This window comes from Streptopelia decaocto (assembly GCF_964273445.1).
Source record: "Streptopelia decaocto genome assembly, chromosome: 16".
Classification (NCBI taxonomy): Eukaryota; Metazoa; Chordata; class Aves; order Columbiformes; family Columbidae; genus Streptopelia; species Streptopelia decaocto.
Genome location: NC_138671.1, coordinates 7,307,510 through 7,328,665, shown reverse-complemented (window position 1 = coordinate 7,328,665; position 21,156 = coordinate 7,307,510). Strand labels below are relative to the sequence as shown.

At 39.3% G+C, this 21,156-nt stretch overlaps 1 protein-coding gene across 14 annotated transcripts in view; it reads right to left on the bottom strand.

Moving 5' to 3' along the window:
* TNRC6C (trinucleotide repeat containing adaptor 6C) overlaps positions 1-21,156 on the bottom strand; it is a 278,770-nt gene that overhangs the window by 66,063 nt on the left and 191,551 nt on the right. For all 14 annotated transcript variants that reach the window (XM_082066871.1, XM_082066872.1, XM_082066874.1 and 11 more), the window contains 2 exons: positions 5,982-6,081; positions 5,036-5,057 (listed from right to left, as the gene is read on the bottom strand). In XM_082066871.1, the coding sequence (XP_081922997.1) occupies positions 5,036-5,057; positions 5,982-6,081 (122 nt within the window). The remainder of the gene's footprint in view (positions 1-5,035; positions 5,058-5,981; positions 6,082-21,156) is intronic.

Genomic DNA, 21,156 nt, shown 5'->3' with positions numbered 1-21,156 from the left:
AGGTACATGTTTCTTTGAAAGAAGCTCAAAAGCAAGTGACAGTCTTTAATTCAGAAAGTAAAGGAGGACCAATCTGATAAAACCAATGAGCTGTGCCACAAAGCCACTGCCAAGAAAACAAACGTCAGACTGTGCTGGGTGGGTAAGAAAGCCAAGAGATGCAGGGTGGGTGTTCCCTGTCTGCTCTGTTCTCAGCAGATACAAACCATTGTGGTGGTACACTGAAATGGAAAAACACATCTGCTCACTAGTACTGGGGCACATACGCTCTGACGGACAAGCATCGGATGACATTCTGTTTATAATTGAAAAATAGTTATTTGATAAGCTGACTGACAGCATAACAGAATATAGGCTATTGTCTGAACTGTTATGAAAGTATAGCAGGTTGACCATTTCACAGTCTACATGCTTAAATATTCTGCATTAGGCAATGCCCATTACCAAAAAAGTGGTCTATTGCCACACATGAAAGTACACACTGTGGGCAGATAAATAACCATAAAACAGCATGCTGTTTGATCATAACTGCCACTATTATCATTGTGTGGCTCTGTTAAAATTCATATTCTAGAATATACAGTTGTCAACGACTGTATTGGCAGTTGTTCTGGTTTCCAGAAAGGAAGTCGGGGATTTATCTGAGAGGCATTACCAAGGGGCACCGTGACAATTAGGTCTAGATGAGAAAAGCCAAACTGGTGTTATCTGCCACCAGAAACTGAAGATGGCTTGTCACAGCTGTCCCACCTGAAATGACAAGCAGGAAATCAATTTTTTTTTTTGTACTAGTTAACTCCAAGCCTCTCAGCTCATTCTTCTTGCTTTGTCTCTTTGAATATGCGAATTTCTTCTCTTGTCTGCTCTTTTTTTTTCTTCTTGTATTTTCTACTGCTTTTCACCCAGTATTATTGCAGGGACCCTACAAATTATCCTCATACTCTATTCTTTTCAGATTTTAAGATCTTAATTACTTCCCTATCAGAGAAGCGGTACCTCAGTCAGTCATAAGAAGAACAAATCCATGTTTCTTGAAAGATACTTATGATAGCAAAACAACACCATAATAACGTTTACCAAAAAAGAAAACATTATTGTGTTATAAAGCCTTAACATATAGCAATAGGTTATCATTAGGTTATCAAACGACGGCATATTAGGATCTAATTGAAGAACTTATTACACTGCTCCTCCTCCTTCTGCAATGATGATTTATGGCACATTTTGTCACGACAACATTCAGCAGTTCAGTACAAACACAGCACTTAACTAACAAGATGGCAGAGGCAGATATCCAAGCACAAGCTATAAATACTGGAATGAGTCAGAGGTTGTAAGTCTGTTGTAAATCATACCTGATTTGTAGGCTGAAACACATTTCCTAATCTTATGTAAAAACCTCTGCTGGTTCCTACAAAAAAATGATACAAACTAGAAAAACTCAAAGCTTTTTTTTTTTAAAAAGACCGACTGTGTCACATGCTGTCTTAATTCCACTTCAAATACTGATGAGATTCTCTACAAAGTTTAGGTTTCCTTGTTTCCTATGGAGCTACCATTAAACATCAATAACACCTACCACAGCCAGAAAGAGCACATTATCAACGTACATAAAACTGCATTTTCCATATAGACAGAACCGAGTGTAGGTTATGGGAAGGTAATTCACACCCAAGTGGACAGAATTCAGCCGGGACAGGAACAGAGCAGTCAAGGAACTGACCACCTGTGTGCTGACTAAACCTGCAGCAAGATGGCTACAAGAAAAGAAGGCAGCAAAATGCATTGACCTCATAGTATTTATCGCAAGCGTAGCTCTCTTAAAAGTCCCCTGTAGTTACTAAGGAACAGCCATTTACCATCCTAGTGACTATTTACCACACAGTACAAACCTCTTACTGGTAGTTACAGCTGAGTGTTTTCATTACAAAAGCCTTTATACACAAAGTTTCTTTATCAAGTGTATATAAACTGGCAAGAGTTTATGCATTTAACATAAACACTAATAGGCTGTGCTCAACAGCCCTGTTCTCAAAAAAATTACCATAAAAGAACAGTAACGTGGAAGTACAATGCACAGCGTGCAATAGAAACATTTTCATTTCCCACCTCAGCTAATTCTGCAGCGCTCCTCTCCAGCTGAACAGGAAGACTACTTTCATTTGTTTTCAAGTAATTGAGAAACATTTCAGCTACTTATCAGCTCTTCAATCTTTTTTTCCTTTCACACACTCCCTGGAATTGTTGCCAACAGGGTATTTATAAAAGATTCTGCCTAAACATAAACACTCTGGCAAACAATGTTGCAGAAAAAAAATTGGAAACTGAAGAAGCAGAAGACTCACAGAGTTGGATCCCGTTTAAACTGAAAAAATTAAGTTGTTTAAAGAGACACAAGCGCTGCGTAAGGGAGCACTTCCTACCCCTGGACCAGTAACTCCAGCAGCAGCCACATACCTTTCCTGTACCGGTGGAAATGCGTGTTTATTTTGGAAAGGTTCTGTGCTCCACATCACAAATGGAAACATTCAGCTCGGTCTGAGGCCTCAGAGCAATATTTAACTGACAACACACCATTTACACACACCCACAGGAAACCTCTTTCCTCCTTACTAGTTTCTCTTTCCTGAGGCCTCACCAGCGACAGAACATGTAACAGCCAGTATCATCTTACAGCAAATTATAACCACATGCACAACACATACAAGGTAATTACTAGATAGGACAGTATCTACACATTTTTCATTGTGCTAGAGAAATAAATGAAAATCTTAAGTAAAAAAATTAAAAAGCACCTTTATCCCAGCAGAGTTTTCTAGGACAGAATAAGGTGACCAAAAGGACCAACCTTTCCTTCTGCCCCATCCTAGTTACTTCAACAAAGTGCCTTCTCCTCCAAAAATACAGCTGAGCGCAAATAAGAAACAGTATAAACATATTGTCTCCAATCAGCTGGAAGACAGAAACTGAAAAATTCTTCCATATTCCATCTCCAGTTGTAGAATTTATTTTTCTCCAATATGACCCAAACAGTGTAAGCATTTTTCATTGCTATAGCAACCTAGTTGAAGAACTGAATGATACCTATATGAAATGAAGATATTTTTTTTTCTCTAAGTTACCACAAACAACTACATTAAGTCAGATTTATAAAGATCTTAGCTACCAAAATCTGGATGTAGTAACATTCTGTAAAAGGTTCAGTTCCAGCCTGGCTCTAATCTTTAATTTAATACATCCCATACATTGGCATACACTTGGGGAGAATATAAGGCAGTTGTCAAAGGGTGTAGGGAGGCAACTAGGAAAGCTAAGGCCTCCTTAGAATTAAACCTGGTGAGAGGGGTCAAGGACAACAGGAAGAGCTTTTTCCAATACGTGGCAGATAAAACTAACACCAGAGGCAATGTAGGCCCACTGATGAACGAGGTGGGTGCCCTGGTGACAGAAGATACAGAGAAGGCAGAGTTCCTGAATGCCTTCTTTGTTTCTGTCTACTCTGCCGGAGGCTGTCCTGAGGACAGACAAGGGGTAACGGGTTCAAACTGGAACACGAAAGGTTCCACCTAAATTTGAGAAGAAACTTCTTCTCAGAGAGGGTGACAGACACTGGCCCAGGCTGCCCAGGGAGGTTGGGGAGTCTCCTTCTCTGCAGACATTCAAACCCGCCTGGACACCTTCCTGTGTAACCTCATCTGGGTGTTCCTGCTCCATGGGGGGATTGCACTGGATGAGCTTTTGAGGTCCCTTCCAATCCCTGACATTCTGTGATTATGTGATGATCGAACACTGAAACCTTTTCACACAGAAACAAGCTGATACAGCAAAAATGTGGAAACAGAAATATTTCATTTAGATAGGAATGATCTTAATTCCAGTTTTTTTCATCTATTTAAGATTTTAAGGGGCTTAGCTACCTGTGCTACCTTTTTCTGCTGAAATCCAAATCCCCTGTTCCAAACTACATTAAATCTTAGAGGGCAGATGCAACAGAATTCAGCTAAAATCTTCTGATTCCACACTTTCTACATAAGAAAAATTTGGAAAAGAAAGCACAGTTTCAATAACTCACTTGTTACAGTTTCTTCATTGTGTAGTTAGACTTTATTTTTCTGAGTTCAGTATTACTGAAGCAACACAATTTCTGCTGTACAAATACACAAAAAGCATTTGAAACATAAGTTGTTTTGTCAACCCCATATGTTAGGCTTGGCTCTTTTCTGATTCCCAGTCGTTGGGAATCTCGGAAGTCCTACTCGCCTGTCTGTCACCTAATTATCCAGCAATAAATAACAGTGCGTATTAACTCGTTCAGAACTCTTCCGCAGCCCTGAGTTCTGTGTGGTGCCATAGAAATCGAAGGACAGACTAGATAAAATAACTGTAAGGCAACAGCAGAACAGAGGCATTACCTCGACTCTCTTCCTCACCATTTTAAGGAAGATTTCTCCTAGGACACCCTGGAGTTCCCTGTCCCCGAAGTGACAACCTCTTCCTTAACTCTGCTGCTTGCTGGACCATGCTGCAAAACAGCTCAATTCACTGATCAAGCAGAAAACCCACACAACAAGAAAACAAGGTGGTGGTGCCAACAGCCTTCTCCCAAGTTTGATGAATTGAGTTCACTCACTAAACTGAGTTGAACAGTGCATACTGGGGTAGAAATTTACTCTTTTTGTTGGTAATTAACTGTCTTTGAAATAGAACTACTAACAACTAAATGGAAAACTACATCTGTCTTGACATTAGACAAAAAAAGATGACGTATGTTGTGTTATATTTCACAGAAATTTAATCTGTATCTTTTTGTCAAAAAGGTGCCACACAATACCCAGCAAGATAAGCAAAGAAAAAGCTTATGCTGAGAATCCCAACATTTAGACAGCTCCTCCAACAAAACTTAAAGAACAGAACTATCCTGGCAAGATAAACTCTCCTGATTAAGAAGACACAAAGAATAAAAAGCACAAGCACTTTTTGTAAACATACTTACAAAAAATATCAAATGGTTCACAAAGAAAAAACTTGAATTTACCTTTGGTTTTTTGTTCAGCAGCCTGAAAGAAGAAAACAACAAAACAAATCAACTACTTATCAATACGCAAAATAATACCTAACAAGTACAAGGGCTGCGGCCTAACTTTTTGCAGAAACTGCTGATATAAATCAGGCCTTAGTTCCAGTTAAGGATTGGAGAACGTTAATTTAACTCCGTGTATTTGGAATTTAAGAATGGCTACTCTTGTCTGACTAAAGCCAAAGCAGATGACAAAGAGACGGTGTAAACCACAGCAAGCAGTAAGCATGGCAATGCCCCCACCTACCCACCCAGCCTCCTGCCCCTTGAGGTTCAGAGGCTTCCTGAACCAAAAAGTACGTTTATGAACTTTTTAACACTCAACAGAATTAACTTCTGTGAATTTGTCCAGTATATCCCTTTGAATCCATACATACTATTAGCTTACACTGATTAAATGCACATTTTGTGAAGACCCATCTTTTCTTCCATCTACTTGAAATCCACCCACTTTTTTTTTTTATGATGCCTAATTTTTATATGGGAAAAGACAGTGATCAATCCCTATCCACATCCTAAGGGACATTTAATATTAAAACTATGTAATCCAGAAAATGAGGCAGAAGAACATACACCACAGAAAATGCGTGACAGCCTCAGAATCCACAGCCACTTGAGTACCAGTTGGAACTAATGCAGTTTACTTTGCATTGACTTTGATGAGGAACGTTCATGTGACACAGATGGGGGAGCAGTAACTTAACATCAGGGGACAGTGAGCAGCTTGGGGAGCGCTAATGAACTGTCACAACTGCTTTTGCAGAGATTTTCTGACCACGGCCTCACTCAAAGTCACCAGGACCGCTCGCTAATGTTAGAATACTTCACTGAAGGCTGCAGAATCAGTATCTGTATGTTACATGTACAAACGAATACATCATTTAAAACAGTGGCATGAACAAACCTTTTTCTGAGCACCTTCCTTCTTTTTCTTTTCTTCCTGCTTTTTCTTTTTCTTTTCTTCCATCAAATGTTCCTCTTCTTGTGTTTCTTGTTCTTTCTCCCTGATAAGAATAAAGGTTGGGAAGAGCTTTTCAATAAGATGACCTTATATTCCAACTGTTTTTCTTTTTTTGATTAAACACATACTGTATTAATTTCTCATATGCGTCAATTTCGTTCTTAAGGGGTTGTAAACTAAGGCCCAGATGAATGCAAGTAACCGTATTTTGTGTTCATCCTATCCATTCTAGCTGAAAAATTTGCATTAATACAAAACAAGACTGTTCCAGTAGCATCTTGGTTAAAATATAACCTAAGTTGTACCAAATCAACAGAAGAACTATTTGAAACCTCACCATCTCTGGTTTCTTCGTCCATCACCGTAACGTATGGTTATAAAAATCAATCTCCCCAACATCCTTTCAAATAAATACCGATGCAAATAATTCATTTAGTTCCCTATAACTATTTTATCTTCCTTGACAGGTCTTTAGGTCCTGATCATTTATCAGCCTTACAGATCTGAGAATACTCCATGTCTGACAGGCTGAAACCATTACTATTATTATTATTAGATTTGATGTCTTTCAATTATTCATTGAGATCACTTTTAGCCTTATTATTGCTTTACATTTAATGTGCCAAAGCCTGAGGTTCCCCCCTTTTTGTTTGGATTTTTTTCTTTGTTAAAGGTCTCTTTAGTTATAATGCTCTTTGCTCAATTGTTTTATCACAACCGTTATGGGGTGGGGAAGGTCTGCTCTTTACCTACAGGAGAAACAGATACTCATTCAGATTTCACACGTTGTGTCTTCAAATACTCCCCATGAAACATTTTGCCTTCCAACGATTTATTTTATTTTCCTTTTAACAAGTTCACACATTCTTACATCATTTCCCTTTTTACTGAAAGGAATACTGTAGTCATTTTTTTTCAAACTTTGTCTCTTGCAAGGTGTTCTGGGTTTTGGCTTTTTCATTTGCCTACAAATACTCAATTTGGCTACTGTAGATGCTTTAACGCTTACAGAGATCCTACACATCATCTTTCCGATCTAAAGGAAAGGGGTGGCAGGAAATGAGGGAACAATAGGGAGCGTCTGCCACGGTTTATTGCTGCCTTGCCTTAAACCTTGACAAAGAGTTGTGGGTGGGTACTTGCATTATTTAGTTAACACGGCACTTAACAAAAGGTTAGTTAAAATCGTACTTTAAAACAGATTATTCTACGACTTTGCAAGAAGCAATGACTTGCATTACCAAAGAAACTGAGTTGAAACCATGACAGATTTGACTTTATTCCAGTTAGCTCTGGAGAAGAACAGAAGTCCTGGGGATTTCAGTAACTACAAAGTACCAATATTCAGTCCCTTCATTTTCAGAGCTCCCTACCCAAGTCACAGCAGACTCTACAAAGCTCATGTCTTCAAGTGAACTCTCCCAAACTGCCAGACTATTACTATGGGAAGTTCCAGCCTTTTTTGTTTTTTAAAGCAGGTGAATGAAACAAGTCAGTGCAAAACGCCGAAGTTTTTGGTTTCCTCTTGCTAGTACTTAAGAAAATCCATGACATTAGAGCAATTCCAGAACACCACAGTTACATTTAAATCCCTTTTAACAGTCAGTGCAGTATTAAAACAAAACACACCACCACCACTGGGCTTAATTTCCTGAGTTTTCTTTAAACTGCGAAGGTACATAGATCCCAACTTTCTTGTTAGGCCTTTTTTCTAAAATCAAGTTCCTTTCCCCATTGACAAAGTTTTGTTACTTGGACTGGACTCCACTATGAAACTTCTCTATTTCCAGCCTTTCTGCCCTGTAAAGGTGCTTCTGTTTTGATGTCCGCCAAGCACTGTTTTATGTTATTCCCTCCCTTATGCAAGTAATACACCATGTCAGAGGATTTCCAAATCAAAGAAGAGCAAACATTTTGCTCCATTAAAAAACCAATGTATTTTATTACCGTATTATCATATCAATTACAACATAAGAGGTAGAAGTGCCACTCTTAGCAAAAACCTGTTTGGTGGGTGGAGGTTTTTTGTTTGTTTTTTAATTTATTTATTTCTGAGACTAAAATAGCCTCAGATTAACTCAGAAAATTACACTATAATTTTTAATGGAGTTCAATTTTCAAAACCGATTTACATAATGACACTTCTGAATACATGTGCTTTAAATATGCTTAAAATAGAAATAAAGCTCCAAGTGGCCTCTCAGATGGCAACTCTTTCTGTTACTTCTAGGCAGAAATTAGTCATGTAAGAGCAAAACAAAAGGAAAACAATAAAAACATCACTATATAAAGTTAGACTACATTGTCAAAGGCATGTGTTGCAGTTTTACTTCCTGAGCGACAATTTAATCTTTATTACAGGAAATACACTAAAAAAAGAAAAAAAATTATGAATACAAAGCTCATATGATTTAAAGCAGAAGTGTCTTAGAATATACTTGTAGGGGTTTGCCTTTTCCAAATATATGGATCTTATGCATCAAAATCATGGGTGATTTTTATGAGCAGAGAGTAAAGGGTGTTATATAGCATCCTGTTGTTTTCAAAGATGGCAACTAGCTTATTAAAACCAACCCTAAACTAAGGTTATTTTTAAAGTACACACGCTTAGGAGCTCTCTCTGCATAGGAAAGCAAGACAAAATGCAGGTCATGGTCAGAACAACTTCAAATTATGGCTATGTTCTGTCAACACCTATTGCAGGAAGGCTTCTTAATCCCTTTAAAAAATTCACACATCTAGGCCATTTTTTTTTTTTTTAAGCTGAGTGAGAACTTCAGTTTTCTAGCTGCTATCAGACATTGGATTGCTTTAACATCTGAAACCATAGCTGGTATTTTGAATTCGTGTTGATGTGACATTCTAACAGCATTTTGCAATACGCCTTTTGGAAATATTGTATTCTAGAACTTCAAGCCAAGTCTACTTGTGCCATTTCTTGTATGGTTAATACCCACACAATGTTTTACACTTCAAAACTTTCTGCAATAGCTAAGGACTAAACAGAGACCTGTCTCTTTTCTCTCCATGTGACACAGCTCCAAACCTAATAGCCTAATGAATTTTGTTTGCATCTATTTAAGATGTTGAAGATTTAGTTAGTTACACAGGAAAACTGCCTGGAACACCTCTTCAGAACAGCATTCTTAGTCTGCAGATATCTTTGCTGGTTTAGCCCAATGAGAGAATAGCTCCCATACCTTAACTGTGGAACACCTCTTGTACCTTAAATTTACATCCTACTTTATGCTGCAAAAACCTCCCATGATGGTTGTAAAAGTTGCTGTTACTGACAGAAATCCTACAAATTACATACAATTGCTTAAATATTGTTCTGGTTTTGACTTCCCCCGCTATAGAACAGGGCATCATGCATTTCAAGCACAGATATTTTTCCTAAAAAGGATGATATGAGAGAGAGGGAAAAAAAATTCCTTAAAACAGAATTGTAAGGAATTGGCGAAGAAACTAATGGAGCTGTGCATCATTATGGGTGATAACAGAACGTCTGGACAGCACAGACATGAAGTACAAGGTAACCACCTACCAAGTTCTCAAAAACTAGTATCATGCATTTCAAACAGAAATGAGGAAAATTACTATTTAAAAATTTCTTAAAGATCTGACTTGAAATGGTAAGAAAGAGGTGGCTGAGATCTCAAAGGCAGAAAGCAGCTTGAAGGGTGGCAATGAAATGGAATGAAAAAAATAATAAAATAAAGAGCAGTGAATACTGGAAAGGCAGGCTTCAATTAATTCAGGACAACTGAAAAATATTGTCACATAAGAGATGGGAATTCTTTCTTGGAAATCGTCAAGAATGTAAATGAGACTGTGGATACCCTAATGCATAGGAGGAATACTACATAAAGCAAGAGGCCACCATATCATCAGCAGCCCTTGTTTTCATGACCACGAGAACGGATAAACTAAAATGCCACATCTGCCTATTGCCTGCTTCAGAAATATCCCACCCAGTTCTCAGACCTTTCTAGAGTAAACACCAGTGAGGTAAGGAGCTGGTGGTAAAAGTGCCAGTTTTCCCCCTTGATACCTAGGCACAGTCATTAATCAAGGAGAGTCAAGTCGGTCCCTAATTACAAGCTATCCAATCACCTCAGAAAAGAAAGAAGCACACAAAACTAGGTCAAATAAATAACAAGGAATATGAAAAAAAAACAAAACAGCACAAACACATGGGGACAAAAATGAGGAAGGTCAACAATGCATTAGCATTGTGTATATAAAAAGTAACAATATCAACCTTTAAGTGCTTCATTAATAAGCAAGAGGAAACATTAGTTTGGATACTCAGTGGGAAAGGGGGACTATGCCAGATGATGCTACGGGTGGTGAGGCGACCACTGCTTTAGCCTTCTCTAAAGAGGTCAGCTGGAAACAGATGCTAAAAAATGACATGAACTGGTGCCCAGCCCACAGATGACGATGGCTGCACGGAGGGATTTCATGGTGCTCTGCCTCACATAGGAGGGCTTTGCGCCAGGCTGGTGGCAGGGACAGCAAAGGGCCAACAACCAGGCTGCTCCTGCCCCAGGACCTCTGTCACCACCACCACATCATCCATCCCAGCTTCCTCACCAAAAAGGGCTGGTGAACACAGCTCCATGCGAGAATCTCAGTATGTGTTTCTTAAGTGTCTTTTCCCAAATCTGGGAAGAAGGAACAGTCAAATTTCTGCGGAAAAATTCCATGAAATGGCATGGAAAAAATGGAGATGGAACTAAAGATGTTACTACCACTCCAAATAGGAAATCAGGCCAACAAAATAAATAATAGCTTAAAAAGTCCCTAGAGAAATTGGATATTTTTCCACTGGCTGGGCGTGATGTAATTTACAATAAGAACAACCGTGTCTAAGTCATCACAGATTATCTTAAAGAATCAGCAGAAGATGGATGGCACACCAGAAGACTAGAAAACGGCCAAGACTGTGCATGTAACTTAAAGGGGGAAGGAATAAAAACATCACTAACAGCTAACAAGGATTGGTGGAGGGGAAAAAAGCCCAATTTTTTTCCTCTGGCATTTTTTTTTAGAGCATGTGTTGTTGGTTTAACCGAAATTAATTTTTCTCCTACAATATCCTTTCAAGGGAATTAACGGGGGAAAGCCCTCAGCTACACCACTGTGGACAAGAAGTTTATGGACAACCTATATATATAGGTGTGATCAAGCAGCTTGAAACTAAACCCTGTAATCTGAAAGTCCGGGTGCAAAATTTGTTCCTCCAGGGAGTCAAAAATTAAGCTTCCTGAGTGGTTTTGTTTGACCACAATTTATAACTTATTAATCCCATGCTTTGGGGTTTCCAGCTATCAAATTATGCCCCTGTCACTCCTTAATACATTATTTGCCTTGATGGGGGATTCCTCCCTTCCTCTGAAACAGCAAAATATCACCCACTGCTAACAACTGTGGGCCTGATATTTTGATGCTTCTGTATCTGGTCAACTTATCCTGAAGCATGCAAGGCAAAACTCATCACCTCCCCAGGAACTGCAGTCTGATTTCTTAAGTCGCCTAGAAATTCCACCAGTGTTGTGATTTATTTGATTTGTTACAAAATGCTGGTAAGTATCTTCAGGTCTATCTGTGCTGCTCCATGGCCCCTTCTCCACTGCTGCCTGTAACTGTGAGGGAGCAAATTGACCCCTATGTACCAGGCACTAGAAGGGGGGAAAAGTCCCAGACAAGAAAAAGCCTTTATAAACTAAGGATGCAGATTAGCTATAAGCGGTAGGTCAGACATCAGGCATTTGGCAAGTTCATTATTTGAGCACTGCCCAGGTCCCACTGAACATTTGTAGGGTTTGGGGCTTTTATCATCTACAGACTTCCTTTTGTTTAGATTCTCCTGGACTGTTACCATAGAGAGACTGCATACTAATGAGAGTTCTGGAGTACAAATGGGAGTGTTTCAGGAGATGTATTTTAAGTCTTCATTACAGAGTAGTACAGACCAATAGGAGTTGATTTCCAGAGCAAAACTGACTTGACAGCCACACTACCCCTGTTTCAGGTGATTTTATTAGTTGAGACTAACTACAATGTGTTCCCATGTACTGACAACTTGCAGCACAAAAGCATTAACTGGACCTTTGGAGCACGTAATCCAGTGAAATTTTATTTAAGAAGAATCCAGCTGTTGCCCTCCAAGACCACTGCATTATGTCAATCAAAGCACAGCAAGCAGGACAATCAGAAGGTTTGCTTCAACATGAAGCTCCCAATCCATATTAACACATTTCAGCAGATAATCCTATATGGTGTGAAGCTGCTGTCACACAGGTACCCACATCTTCTGTGAAGGTGTTGTTGCTCTCCACAGTGCAGGCCTATTGATGTATATACAAGCTACATTCTGGGGCAACTTAAATAGTTAGTAGGGAAATCTGGGCATGGGCTAGAACACTGTACACAAAACCTCATCCTTGTATACATTTCAGGCACAAACCGTATCAGAATTTGCTCCCTCAGTTTGCTGACAACACCCCAGCAGACCTCAAATATCTCATCTTGTGCGCCACTCAAGGTATGCAAGAACCAAGTAAAAAACTAACAAAACCAAACCAACCAAACAAAAAACCTCAAACACAACACAAAACAAACCACTTGCATTACACTCACCACTCAAAGCTGGCTACAAATAGCAAGAAACATGTTATGAACTGATCTTTTCCCCAGCAACCACAGATTGACTCCTGTATTGGATACTTAACCTACAGCCTGGGAGCAGTACAGATAACCAGATTTCCTTGCACAGCGATGCCTCTCTCCCAGGCCTGATATTTACCAGAAGTTGATGCAGCATACACCCCAGAGCTCTTCCATAGTCTTCCTGGGACATAATATACAAAGAAACCCAGTACCTCAGCAAGACGGCAGTATGTTTGTTTCTTTTCAGATACTTCCTTTGTTATTTTGGTTTCTGCAAATACTTCAGAAGACAATAGTCCTGTGCCAGCTGAGGCAAAGCTCCACACTGACAAATTGTTAAACTAAATATCCCAGATTTACTGACCTAGAAGCTGAAGCAACCTGTGGACAAGTTTCTGGCTTGAATTACTCAGCTGTACTTGAAGAACATGTCAGAGGAGCACAGCTCTCTGGGGCAGGTGCACAGGGATACTGGATACTGCAAAGCAGGAGACCAGGAAACAGGAACAGGATATTTTGCCATGCAGCACAGCCCCCAGGCTCTCAGAGCTGAGCACTCCTAGGGATGGAGGAGCCGGTCACTGTATCACCTGTCCAACAGTAACAGCGTCAGGAGGGACAACACATGCTGCTGGACAGACAGGTAGGAACACTGCTTCTGGGTAGCATTCCTTCACACCCTTCGAGCAAGCACAGCTAAACCTTTATGCTTGTTAAAAAAAAAAAAATTGAAAAGGGAGCTTGCAGAACTAGTGACACACCATTTTGCCTGTAGAGATTGCCAACACCCCCAGTGCTCCTTTTCTCTGTTCCATCACAGTCACATGCCAGCACTCAACTATTTCTGAGCCCAGTCACTTTGATAACCATAGGTGAAAGCAGATTCAACTTGCATACTACAAGAGCTTGAAGACCAAGCTGCTACTCTCACACAGGCCAAACTAGACGAGACAACCTACAGGATCAAAAAGCAGGCCACAAAATCTATGCTGAAGACAAATACGTTTATGATGCTGCCTTTGGGCTTATTCTGGGAAAAAGGTGGTGTTGATGTATCTCCCACAAGACACCAGCTTGCAGCAGCTATTGCCACATACATGAGTGGCTCCAGTGTGCTGGAAGGTGAGATCTGAAAGAAATACCTCTCCTTTAGGTAGAGTTCCTGCCACAAGCACAATAGAAAAACACACATGCACTTCCCTTGCTCCTACCCACAGGCAGGGAAACCATGCCAGACAAGTCTAAGAATAACACCAACACATACCAGCAACATAGTGAGTAGCAGCAGATGTTACCAGACACACACATGTCACTCAAATCCAGACCTGCCTATCTGAGATGATCTCCTGAGGTCCATTCCAGCCTGAGTTTTCCTACAATATTAAAACTATTTCACAGATATGTGGCAGAAGACTGCAGAAGCCAGCCTCTAGGAATATGGCATTTGATAGAGTGAATGGGCCTCTACCATCTCACTACCAAGCTCTCCAGATATAACTGTTGAGTGTCACCTCAGGATGCACAAGCAGCAGGGATGTGCAGGACGCTGGTGCAGGTCAAGCTCACCAAGAGAGACCCAGATGGAGGGGGAAAGGACAGTGGCCTCACAGGGAAGATGTGCCTCCAGACCTAGAAACAAAAAGAATTACACACTCCCTCACACTGTAGACCTCAGAAGGGTACTCCACAGTGCAGGCCCTGCCAGCATCCCAATACACAGTAAGAGCGGGTGAACAGCACAAGGTATGCATAAACTAGGCTTGGGTATGCTGGGTCTAAAGAACAAGATGCCCTCCACATTGCACATGAGCTGCCTTGGGAAGCTGAAGTTCCACCATATGGACATACATCACCTTAGTATACTTGCTCTCAGATACAGAGGTAAATTAATGAATGCACAGCTCCTGACATAACAAGACAAGATAAGATGAAAAAGGGAAAGCAGATGTCAACAGAACTGCTTGTTGCAAAAACCAGAAGGGAAATAAAGGGAATATGGAGACTAACTATTTTGTAAAATGTTTATTCTTTTAAAAGATTTCAGAACACACAAACCTGTAATTTCCTTTTCTGCGTTTTAAAATCTGCTTGGTGAGCTCATTGAACATTCAAGTTGTTGTCTTCAAGTTTTCCAAATACCATTCTATTTAAAGGCACTGTGAATAGGGAATTCAATTTATCAAATGAATGAAAGAAGAATTCTTAGCAGGAACCCTGGTGAGCTAATCAAGAGTCACAATAAAATGTCAGGGGTCCTGGAATTCTCCACAGGAGGTTAACACCAAATTTGATCCGAGTCAAGGAAGACAAAACATACTATAGACTAATAAACTCTACTAAAAAATTGTGCACTGCAAATATATGAAAGTTTAAACACAAATGAAGAAAATCTACTTAATTGTCTGGTATGCTTTTTATTCATTCTTAATGTTTAACTACAAAAAACAAAACACTGCCCACCACGATCATTTCATTCTACTTAAAGATAATAAATTTTGAAGCAATTTAGTTTTTGTTTCACTGCATCTTCAGCTACAATGCTGTTATGAAAATTAATACAGCTACATAATTCAAGTGAGATAAAAACCCCCTACATTACTCTGTATTTAGCCTCAGGCTGGAAACTGACTCCATAAAATTCATAAAAACTTATTCTATCATCAAAAATTGAGGAAACAGGAAGGTCCAGTGTAGCACCCTTCCCTCCATAAATCTACCAGAGTCTAGAAGATTAACTCTGCATTGCTGAAAAGGTAATCCTGATTTCCATTCATTTCATCAAGTTTCAAAGTCCTCTGTTCCTCCACTTCACTTTCCACAGTAAAAGCATCTGGAACCAAACCCTGTCAATAATAAATTAGAATATCAGAGCCACCATCAGAAAGGGGCCATCATCCACTTAGCAAATGAATAGCGGTTCCATGGGGGGAGGAGAGACAGAGTGGGGGAGAGATGGGGAAAGGAAACTGCCATAAATTATCATCTGAGACAGGAAAACCAGTTGCAGTAAATACCACTTTGGAAATCAATTTATGGTCAATTATGATCTTAGTAAAAACTACTTTATGCCCTCAGTTTGTCCACGAAACACCCAGGGGAGTAAATGTTCTCAGAAATATATCCAAAATGTCTCCATGCATGTTATCTGATCAGTGGATGCAGACAGAATTCCAGAAAGATCAGCTCTTGCTTGTCTGGATGCTGAGAGAGGGATGGGGGATGGAGGAGAATCACAATTTCAATACAGTTGGACTATCAGAGTGTTGTAATATCATCCAGATAAAATAGATTACATCTATCAGTCTGGGTAATTTCCTTAAAAAAAAAAAAAAAGAAGGGGGGGGGGGGGGGGTCTGTCACTGTAATACTTCACCTGGAAATTTGTGAAGAACATTTCATGTCCACAAATGCAACAAAAAATTACAGTTGAGGGTCATTTTTAAGCAAATCATTATGTAAGCATTCACTGAATAACAGCACCATTGCTTTATTCAATTATTACACATAAGTGTAGTAGCACAGTATAAAGACTGACATCACTAGATAATGTACTGTTGGTGCCCACTGAGACTTATCTTGGATCGTTCTCTTCAAAAGAGAAGGATTTCTAAAAGTTTGATTAGAAGAATAGAAACAGTAAAAATTACACATTCACCAAGCTCCAGTAAGTCGCATATAATATCTTTCACCTGAAACAGTGCTATTTATACAGACTCTCCTCCTCAATAGCAGCAGTTCTATTACTGTGACGAACCAAATTTAGTTCCACACCTGGATCAGACAGCTATATTTTATGATGATCATACTAGAAAATATTTAATAGCATTTAGATTGCTACCACCAGGCTCTTCTCTTTCCATATCAGAAGAAGCTGTATTTTCCATATTAATTTTTAAATGGCTTAAAAATATAAGCACATATCTCTTTATAGTTTACATCGGATAATGCAAAGAGAAACCAAATAGTTTCATAATCAGGAAAACAAAGAGCTATGTTATGAACAGATGTGATCAGCACTCTTAAGTAAATTGATTATTTTTACAACAGGAAGTTTTTGCAGCATCACAAAACAAACACAAGGTACAATGCTGTGCTCTTACAGCATTACAGCCATGACACCATAAAGAGACAAAAACTATTAGATTTGCAGAGATGTAACACCTTTCATTCCATAGCCAGGGAGTGAGAGACAAACTTGCAAGTGGAGCATTCATTTCAAAGCTGAAAAGTTTGAAAAAAACAGACATCACAAACACTGGAAGCAATTCTCCTATGTTAATTAAGCTTGTGTAATTGATTAACAACATCGAGACCTACAGATAGAAGAATAATCAGGAATTCTACTCTTGACTGGCTTTGTTAACACACTGTGTAGAGTCTTACTTGATTTACACACATGCCATTAGTCTATGCCTGTAGTGCTAGTAAAGTTTATAACTTCTCATTTCATATGAAACACAATCTTCAAGGCTTTGCAAACATACATTAAGTTCAAGCAAAAACATTATCACCAATGTAAAAGATCACCTTCTACAGTCTTTCATTAAGAACTGTGTAAGAAAACATAGTAAAATGTTAATCAGCACATATGCATCTGTACAGTTCCGGGTTTTTTTTTTATTATTCTTTTGCATTCTCACTGAACTGCTTCTCTTTTCTAGGCCGGTTTTTGTTAAAGCACTGGGCTGATGCTCTTTTGTTTACCAGTAACCAGCTACTGTTTACAAACACACACCTCCATTGTCAGCAGTAACATTAGCATCAGCCATGAAAACATTTTGGAATTCTGAAGAGCCAAAAGACCTGAGAGTCCAAGACTAGAGTAGGACTGAAAAGCAGACTGACATAATACAGATATCTGTCAGAGTTTAAAATAGAATTGGCAGAAGCCAGTTTGAACTAACAATCGATACGTGTACATACTGACCACCCAGAATGGCATCCAAACCACTGAGAGTACTCTGTATTCCTCAAACGAAACAAAAACCTCTGCCACTTCTCATTGAGAAGACTTGCAAATGCAGTTCGAGAGAGAAAACTGCAGATTTTAGGCAGACAACACACAGGCAGAGCACAAGAAGGAAAGAAAGGAACAGGAAAGAAAACAACACAGCTAAGAAAAAACAGATATGCCATTCTAGGAGAATGCTCTTGAGGAAGGATCATAACAAAGGCATTCCCACTGTCCCTTCAGAAAGTCATCATGGGAAAACATGCACTGACCCCATTAACAAGCTATAGGAGAGGAAAAAAAAGGAACGGATCTGCCTCAGGAAACTGCCCATGGGCAGACATGAAACACTTCATAGCCCAGGGGTTATTTTTCTGTCCTTTTTGTTTTTTCTTTCCCTTTCAGGGGAAGGGGTGGTGTTATCTTTTCCTAAATGAGCCTATAGTTGGTAGTTGCATGATAACTATTTTGAGACCCGTAAACATTTTTTTCTCTGGGGCTTAATTACCACGAAGGATGCCAATTGATTTGACAAGTCATTTTTTCTCTCTTCCCCCCCCCCCCCCAAACAAATCTCATTCTCTAGCAATTCAGAGCTTACTGCTATAAACGCCCAGGCAGCCATGAGATAAATATTAGCTATTTTTAATACAAAACAATAAGCAATCGTTAACATTTCTCGTGAGTGAGCTTCTAAACCACAGAATTTCTTGATAGAAATCTAAATGTGAATCTAGCTTGCAATTTTTTTTAAATGGATGTACATTGCAAAACACAGAAAAAGCAAGCTGCAGATAGCTGTTTATTACCAATGACTTCCACCTCCACAGCCCTCAAAGGCAAACTCTAAAGCTGTGTGCAAAGCCAGACAATCTGGGCATCCAGCCATAACCCATCACTGCTGCAGCACAGATAACTGTGCTCCTCTCAAGCCATCCTTGGCTGGAAACCCACGGGGAAGAGCTCCAGAAAGCAGAGCTCAAAGCTTCTACCGCTTCATGAGCTTCAATTACAAACTACCTTCAAGACCTCCACACTGAAAAGTTACAGTGCTGATTCACATCCAGAGCTAAGACCAAAACTAACCTCGATTTGCATGCTTGGTACCCTGGACAGCTAGTTATTTTACAGATGTCTTCACTGAAAGAAGCCTTTTTATTGGGATGAAGAGAGGGAGGTGTTACATTTAAAAAACTACAAAAGAATCAGCTGCATATTTAGAAGTACTGCTGCAATTTCTGCAAGTAGTATAATCACTGATACAACCTTAAAAAGCACTGTGACTACTCTGTGCAAGAAGAGACTGTTATTATGATCAAATTCAGACATTTTTATCTTGTGTAGGAGATTTTAAAACATATTAGTGCCAAGGTAGGAAGCTGCAAAAAGAAAGTTTCAGAAATCTGTTATAATGATGTATGGGAATCCACAGTAAAGTTAATCATGAATAAGTAATGATAAAATAAGCATAAGTACGTCTACACTTGGTAATTAAGATGTAAAATTAAGCCGTGCTTTTGGTAGACAATTCTCAAAAATAGCTCAAATTCCTAAAAGAAGATCAAGTAATACTTTGATTCCTCTGCTTTCATACATTAAGAATAACCATTTTTCATTTTACCACTAGCATTTCCAGTGAAGAGACTGTGCAGAGCACATAGATCATTTAGTAATGCAATTTACTGTCACTTCTAGATTATCTTCCTATTCAATAAAGTATACTTCTAAATACTATTTGCCCTGGCTGATATCTTCATAATAAAGCTGAAAACCTCAAGCCATTATCACTAGAAGGATCAGCTGATCCCAAATTGGCTAAACTAAAGCATCACAGGCATTTAAGAGGTTTCCTTATCATTCATCTTTAATACTGAGGGATGGACAGGCGCCTACCTGCAGCTTCTAGGCCAAAGGGAAACGTTCTAATGGTATTACTGTTATCTTGTAATCTGAATTTTAAACAATTAAAACAATAGCGCTTTTGTGTTGCACATCTCTACTGTAACCAAAGATGATAAATTTTTCATCAGTTCTCATGTTCGAAGTCTTATATAAAGCACTGATTTTTTATATATATTTTTTTTAAAGGAACATGCGGTTGACATTAAGCTGCTGTACCATCAAAGAGAAGCAGCACAGTAACAAGCGCTGAGATACAAGTAATCACCAGAGACTATTTTGTTTACTTAGGAAAGGTCTGGCCATTTTATTTTTAAATCTGCGGGGGGGGGGGGGGGAATCAATGCCGTCTAGCAATTCTTTCCAAATGAAAGCCTCTTTTTACTAAGCAAAGGATGGCTCCACCCCTGACCTCCTCCTCCAGCTTGTTTTGGAAAGGGGCCAGATGACAGCATTTGGAAAAGCGCATGTTTATCTCAGCAAGGCCAGCTGCTAAGTTAACATATTACCCGTTCCCACATCCACCAGCCTTGGTTAAGTCTTAACAGCTCAAACTGAAAGTAAATGCTACTATTAGGCTTTTAATAACAAACTGCACACGAAAGAGAAAAGGCGTCTACATCGCATTTAGTGTCTGAATGGACTGTAAAAGCATAGGTCATTTTGAGTTAACAGCAGGCAGTAAATCCCTTACACGAATAAAATTTCCTGACCTTTCTGAATGAAGTGTATGAGAAACAGAAAAATGAGAGGTTTTATTTCTAGGCTCATTTAAATCTACACTTTCTATAACGTTGCTGTTCAGCAACCATTTGCTTCAAGATCCAAAGGGATTACAAGCCTCTGCGTGACAAAAGCCTTAACTTGACCCTTTTACTCCAGTCTGGCAAGGTATGTATGTCACTCAGGAGCTTTGAGAACTTCAGCAAATAATCTTCAAGTTAGAAGTACTCATGCCCAATTATGTTATTTCTCACATCAATAAAATGTTATCCTATTACCTTTTCCAAGCTCTTTCAAACAAAAAAGGAGAGAATTACCTTCCTTCCCTTAAACATCAGCAAAAGATGACAGAATTCATCAAAAGCTTGTTATTGTAACAGGAAAGACAAACCGCAGAAATAAAGAAATCAAGCCAGAGAGGTGGATTTTTCATTCATCCCAGCAAGCTCCAGCAGGCGCTGCACCAGCAGACCAGGGAAACCTCATCCCATTCACCTGTGATCAGAGCCAGATTTTGAAAGCTGCAGACATCCCTGGTAGGTGACAAAGGTGGACATTAAAGGTACCAAATTCTTCTCAACACCAAAACCCAAGGGCAGTATCCCAGAGTAAATTCCACTATGCTTTGTACTGGTACGGAAGTGTCACAGACCAAGGCTCACCCAAGTCCATTCCCTATCACCCTGCACCAGTGACAGCCTAATTACAAAATAATTCATAGACTGAAACAGACATAACAGCATACATAAACCAACCATATATAATATGCTACTCCGTCCAAGTCAGCTTTTAGTCTGATGCATACCGATACTTAAATTTGTCAATATGAGCATCCACATGTACAGAGAACAGAAACATTCATAAATC